General features: G+C 38.6%; 2 protein-coding genes across 2 annotated transcripts; both read right to left on the bottom strand.

The window, feature by feature from the left end:
• Positions 1-1,169: 1,169 nt before the first annotated feature.
• Positions 1,170-1,673, bottom strand: LOC113328055. The gene has a single exon (XM_026575146.1). It carries the CDS (start codon positions 1,671-1,673, stop codon positions 1,170-1,172), a length of 504 nt encoding a protein of 167 aa, XP_026430931.1.
• Positions 1,674-4,110: 2,437 nt separating this feature from the next.
• LOC113328054 (probable leucine-rich repeat receptor-like protein kinase At1g35710) lies at positions 4,111-6,168 on the bottom strand. Its single transcript, XM_026575145.1, has one exon. It carries the CDS (start codon positions 6,166-6,168, stop codon positions 4,111-4,113), a length of 2,058 nt encoding a protein of 685 aa, XP_026430930.1.
• Positions 6,169-6,935: the final 767 nt, after the last annotated feature.

Raw genomic sequence — 6,935 nt, 5'->3', positions numbered from 1 at the left:
TCCTTATCAGTGCATTGTATGGAGATTCTACATCCACAACACAAAAAGTTGTATATGTGGTTATTGTTTTAAGAGGAATTCTCATAGTAATGGGTTTGTTGGCTGATCCATTGAAACCGTAGATTTTATAGGTTGAACGAATTAAGTCTTCATCTTTTCCTCCCACTGTCTCGTATGCATGATAAAAAAAAAATATCTACCGAGCTCGATCTCCCAGAGTCAATTAATATTCTATTTATCGCCTAAGTGTCATCCTCTTCATCTTCTCCCTTATCCAATTTTTCTTTTGGTATTATCTCCAACTTAACCACTAATGGACTCTCATGAAGTTCGTCTCCTCCAGGTACTTCCTCTGCGCCGAATGTGATTGGTTGTTTCTGCCATTCCTTGAGTTTTGGTATCTTTGCTAGGTTGAGTATTTCTTTTCCTTCAGCATTCTTGCATACACGCGACTCAATGCATTGTCATGAAAGTCTTATATACTTTTGAATGAGTGTATTATTGAGTTGCAATATAGATCCTTGGCTTTCGCCCCTACTTCGACAAGAAATGTGTTTTTTCGTTTGTCCACACCTGATGGTTATCCCCCTGTTGCTGGTGGTGGTGGTGGTGCAGCTAGAAAGTTATGGATCTTCCCTTGTCTGATCATTCTTAATATGATTCGTTGTATATCCTTACAGTTATTCGTTGTGTGTCCGTGGAACCGATGATAAGCACAAAATTCTTTACTTCTTCTCCCAGATGGTGTTTGTTTCCCTAGATTAGGTGGTGGTGTTATCTCTTCCATTAATATAACAGCTTCCCAAAAAAATTTCCACGGTTGTGTTAAGAGGCGGCATCCTGACTTTTTCATAGGTTCTACTTCCCCCACCTGGTCCTTCATTGTAGTATCTTTTGTTTCCTCCGTATCCATCTTCTTGATTTTCGAATCTGGCAACTTTGTTGTTTCCTCCATGATTATTTTATTGCCTCTCTTTGTACTCTCGCTCGTATATTTCCTGATCTCTACTACTCATTGCTACCTGCTTTTGGCGTTCCTCTGAGATTAGTTTCTCTTTACTTCCCTGCGAGGTGCTCGCAATAGCGTTAGCCATTCTTGGTAATAGACTCGCGTTTCCTTCCTTTCCATTCACAACTGCAATTGGGTAAGACTCCTTATCTATCTGTTTTTACACGAGAGAAATGTACTCTTCTTGGTACTCGCGCAACTCCCCCATGGTTATTCTGTCCTTCATCCTCAATATCTGCGTGTACAACAAATCAGTTGGAAATTGTGCATTGATAAATGCTAGGATTATATTTCTTTCGTCCACTCGTTTTGCCACTTCAATACACATGGTCCTCCATATAGTGGTCATGGCTCGCAAAGTTTCATTTGTTCTCTTTCGCAGGCTGAATACTTTCTCGATTCCTGGATTTAGCATATTATTGCTGATGTAATGCCCCAAGAACATACTTTGCAAGTGCTGGAATGACCTTATTGTGCCTAATGGTAATCCGTCGAACCATTTCAAAGCTTCTCCCGTGAGGCTTGCGGGAAAATTCTCGCATAAGACTACGTCGTTATCCTCATACTGTAGCAAAGCTAAACTGTACGCCCTTATATGTTGGACTGCATATGTATATGCATCAAAGATGCTAGGAAATGTGGGTGGCATTGTTACTAACTCCATCTGTCGTAAAGGGTGTTTTTTCTGCTTCTTCTATCGCCTCTTCTAGCTTCCTTCTTCCTCCATCTTTACCTTTTGCCATTAATTCTCTTAGCTATATTATTTGTCTTAAAATTTAACCATTAGAGAATGGGTTTTCTTGTTGATGCATCGGTCTTTTCAAGCGTGCTTGCCTCAGTCTGTTTTCTTGCCTGTTTTGATGCATAGCCTCCTCTAATTCCCGTTGTTCGACCTCTTCTCTCCTCCTTCTTCGCCTTTCTCCTTCATCCCTTGCGTGCTCTTGAGCGGCTCTATCTCTCTCGTTTTGTCGTCTCAACATTTCTCTTCCATGGAGTATCATCCTTGCTTGTTCTGGGTCATTTTTCTGTTCTGATTCGTCTTGGATGCGGCTATACTCTTCATTTCGCTCTGGTCTGTCTTCTCTGCGACGTCCTCTCCTGGGTTCATTCTCACCTACATGTACATATCGATCTTCTATGTGATTGCGTTTTCGCTCCTCCTGTACGTTGTCGCCTAACTGAAGATTGTTATCCAAATTATTATCTAAAAATTGTCTCTGCTCATTCCCTTTGTGATCAGATCTGATATGCCTGGAGGTACTTCTACTTGTTCTTGATTTTGAGCTCGCACGTGTTGTTCTGGATCTAATTTCTGACCTTTGTTCCTGCAATCTGTGGTTATCCTCTCTTAGTTCATCGTTTTGGCGTGTCAAGTTCGCACGCATTTCTTCCTCTCTCCTTCTTTCATCTGCCAACCTTTGTCTGAGTTCTGCAATCGTCATGTTCTCCTCAATTTCTCCTATCGCTCCTTCCTCATATGTTCTTTCTTCATTTTCCTCTGCGGTATCTGTATCTGTAGTATAAACGCTAACTTCATCATAATTTATGTTGTTGTTCTCCTATGGTACTGGTGGGATCCTAGATCGAACTTGCCGAGGTCGATTATTCCTCGCTCTCATACATGAAGATTCTGCAATTTCACTCCTTCTTCTTCCTGCAATCCTTCTACTTCTCCTGATTGTCTCCTGTGAATGCCCGTCTCACCATTTTCTGTTCCTAAAATAACACTTTCCTTACAAACTTAAATTAACAAAATCTTCTTTCTAATATGAAGACTTCAGGTTTTGAAACAAATCCAAAGATGTAAACTAGTGAAACTCTGCGAAAACAACCACGAATATACCCTGAAAACAATTTTTTTAAAGAATATTGAAAATCTATTAAAAACTTTCACAAACAGGTGTAATCCCCTTTCCGATCTGTATTCTAGCGCCAAAATGTAGTTGCAGGAAATCCTACAACTACACCCCTCTGATAATCTATAGAACAAACTATGAGATCATTATGAAGAACACTTAGAAGAATTTTATTAAGTTTAGAAATCAATATAAAGAGATAAAATAAAAACGCCTATACTGGACCTTCTCGCACGTGCTCTTGAACTTCGCTCAGCTTTCACACTTTACTCGTGACTTCATGACATCATTGGTTACGTCATCTGGGATATGCTATGTGCGAGTGAGTTCGCCCCTTTATAATACCACTGCTTTGTATGATAGTTACATGTGCGATATTTTACCACTACACAATCTCCATGAGTATATTGCCTCCAAACTTGTTATTGGCCAAGTTAAGAACTGTCAAGTGTTAAAGTTTACCGAATGAACTAGAAAGAGTGTCATTGAGATTGTTGTCATTTAAATGTACAGAATCCTATACTAGTAGGTAAACTCCCCTAATTCTTTTGGTAATGACCCAATTAATTGGTTTTCAAAAAGAGATAAATGAGTTAAATTTCTCAAGTTACCCGTACAAGTAGGGATTGCACCGGTTAACATATATTTTAAGAGAATCACGAGGAATTGAACCGGTCAGATAATTAAAGGATAAGTATAAGTTAATAATTAATTGGTTTTCAAAAAGAGATAAATGAGTGAAGTTTCTCAAATTACCTAGGGATTGCACCGGTTAACATATAGGCTCGAACTTGGAACCCCCTAAAAGGCATGAAATTTTGGGAAATGGGATGACCAGATAAGGTAGGTGTCCATTTTTGCTTAATGGGGGGGGGGGGGCCACAAAGAAAAATTGGCTTTAGGCCACTAGAAAAGCAGGACCGGGCCTGGGTCGACCGTGAATAATACCTATAAGGTTGTGTGGTTGAGTGTAGATGAGATGACAATCATTCTAGCTATCCTGCCATTTCCATATTTTTGGTTGAGACTTTGAAGAGAAATTCGAAACAGAAAATTAATGGCTTTCACTAGAAGATTATGGCTTGCCTCACGTTAAGGGTGCTTTGCAAAAGTGAAACATTATTGGGTCGTCTAAAGTGCATATGCTCTATTTTTCAAGTCGTGCTTGTGAATGATTACAACCTGATATTTCTTACAAATCAACAGTACCCAAAGTTACAAAAAATAAACAAGAGAATTGTATTGCTATGATTGTTTTTTGGTATGATGTGTAATTCTAACTGCAATAGAATCAACAGTTTCCCAATACCTAAACCACCATTTTTCTTTTTTAATAAGCAAAACAAAGAACAAACCCCAAAATCCAACCACAAATCCTATGGCGATAACACCGTAAAACAGAAATCTCTCATTTGCATCCTCTTGGCCATATTCTTCATTTTCATTTGCAGGATTAATATCCCGTTGATCCTCGCAAACGTTCTTAGTTGGTGTGCCGCATAGTAAATCGTTCCCAATGAAAACTGAACCATCCCAACTCAAAGTCTCAAAGTGAGTTCCTCCTGGAATCTTTCCACTAAACTTGTTGTAAGATAAATTCATGAAACCAAGAGAATCCATTGATGTCAAAGACTGTGGGATATTTCCAGACAATCTATTCCAACTTAAATCCAAAGACTCTAAACCAGACATATCTCCAACATTCGCAGGGATATCACCCGAGAAATGATTGTGGGACAAATTAAGCATATAAAGCCCTTTCAATAACCCTATTTCTTTTGGAATGTTTCCCTCAATATTGTTGCTCGACAGATCAATCGCTGAGGTATAACTTAAGAATATCGGAAGCGGAGCACTGATCCCTTTGATCACCATATTCAACTTCACATTCTCGGAGGCATAATAGGTAATCGTAGATATGTCATCAAGTCTACTTAATAGCTTCTTCAGGTTGCCGACATTCTTAGGAAGTAGGCCAGTGAGATTGTTTTGCGACAAGTCCAGAATGCGGAGTTCATGCAAATGAGTAATCTCTTCAGGAATGGACCCATTGAACTTGTTTGACCTTAAAGAAAAGATCTGAAGGTCATGAAGTGAACCATACTCAGAAGGTATATTGCCTTCAACATAGTTGTCCGCTAAATTCAGAACTTTCAAATGCTGAAGTTTACCGAATGAACTAGAAAGGGTACCACTGAGGTTGTTATCATTTAGTTGCAAATATTCCAGTAATTCTGCATTTGCAAGCTCATTTGGAATATCTCCAGAGAGATTGTTATTGCCTAGGTTTAGATATGTAAGCGCGATGCAGTACCCTATATTAGAAGGTATACTTCCTGAAAGAGAGTTACTATCCAAAGATAGTAGCGCCAACAAGTGTAGATTGCCGAATTCTCTTGGTATTGACCCAGATAGTTGATTGTCAGAAAGAGAAAATTGAGCTACATTTCTCAAATTTCCCACAGAATTAGGAATTGAACCAGTTAGCTTATTCATATACAAAGATAATTGATAAAGAGACCTTAAATTTCCTATATCATGAGGGATTGAACCACTGAGATGATTTTCATGAGCAAGAAGAAGACGCAAGGAAGTCAAGTTAGTTAAAGAAGAAGGGATAGAACCAGTGAAAGTATTGGAGGATAAAATCAAAGCACTAAGGGACCTTAAATTTCCGATTTCTCGAGGAATGATGCCAGAAAGATTATTAGCCCGGACCGATATGTTGATCAAGTTGGTCAGGTTGCATATAGAAGAAGGAATAGAACCATTGAGTTGGTTCACAGACAACCACAGATTAGTGAGAGAATGCAAATTGCCAATTTCTTGAGGGATAAATCCACTGATTAGATTATTGGAAAGAGTAAGATCTGTGAGTTTTGAAAGATTACCAATTTGAGAAGGAATGAACCCGGAGAGTTTGTTTTCGCTGAAGTCAAGACTAACCAAATTGGAGAAAGATGCAAAATTTAAATCATGAAGTGCACCTTGTAAACCCAAACCTAGAAGATTCAATTCCGTGACGCTTCCCTTGTTGTTACAAGTGATTCCATACCATGTGCATGGATTTAGTGTACCATCGGTATAATTTCTGTTCCATGATGGAAGGACAAGTGAAGTTTGGTTAATAAAGGTTGATTTCCACTGCAGAAGAGCTTCCATTTCTTCATTAACTTGTACTTGTTCTGTATAAGTTAAACTAAACGAAGAACCAGAGACTGAGATATGGAAACTAGAAGAGAAAACCAACACCAGCAACACTAACAACAGAACATCAATGGCAACTCCTGATATTAGGATCATTTTATTGGTAGTATGTAATTGGAGGAAGAAGAAGAAGAAGAATGATTATGTGTTTTTATGCACATGGAATTATTGGTTTTTTATGCTAATGTGATGGCTTTGGGTCATCTCTTCCGTACATGAATGAATTTCCTTTCAAGTTCCCACTTTAACTTTAACTTCACGGTGCAAGTAATTTTCAACATACAAGGAAGTATGTTGAAAAGTAGTCCACCTCGGTAAGCACTTAGATTTTTTCTTGTTTGGCTCCTGGTGTGCCAATTTTCTTAGAATATATGTTGTCTTCCTCTTTCACACGTCTAATTCTTAGTTGTGACTGTGAGTCTAACACGTCACACCAATGACCAACTTATATTTGCAGATGCATGTCACCGGTGGACAGTAATCAAGGACAATTTCGAGGTTATCATTGATGGGGACTAAAATCGCATTTCCAAGGAATTAATAGTCATTCCTCAACTACCTTATCCGTGTATAACTGTAACGAATGGACTCGATGCAAACTACATTTTATCTTTAAATCCAGCCGTTTAAATTTTATCTTATGATTTCTGTGCCGTTGGATTCAGGTGACATTTTGATTACCACATGAAATGAAAACCTTATGGTTAAAATAGACTTTCAGTCAAAGGTTGTCATTCATCTTATCTCATCCATAGATTGCCAAATTGGTGGATGCCTTGTATAAATAAAGCCGTACCGCTCCGTAGATTAGAGCATCTGCAATGCAAACCGTCAATGTCATCATATCATATGTGCAGGTTTTA

The sequence above is a fragment of the Papaver somniferum genome, unplaced genomic scaffold, assembly GCF_003573695.1.
Source record: "Papaver somniferum cultivar HN1 unplaced genomic scaffold, ASM357369v1 unplaced-scaffold_107, whole genome shotgun sequence".
NCBI lineage: Eukaryota > Viridiplantae > Streptophyta > Magnoliopsida > Ranunculales > Papaveraceae > Papaver > Papaver somniferum.
The sequence above is the reverse complement of the archived record's forward strand: the minus strand, read 5'-3'. Positions and strand labels throughout refer to the sequence as shown.

Coding starts and splice junctions, on each gene's coding strand:
- LOC113328054 (XM_026575145.1), bottom strand. CDS start 6,168: ATGATCCTAATATCAGGAGTTGCCATTGATGTTCTGTTGTTAGTGTTG.
- LOC113328055 (XM_026575146.1), bottom strand. CDS start 1,673: ATGGAGTTAGTAACAATGCCACCCACATTTCCTAGCATCTTTGATGCA.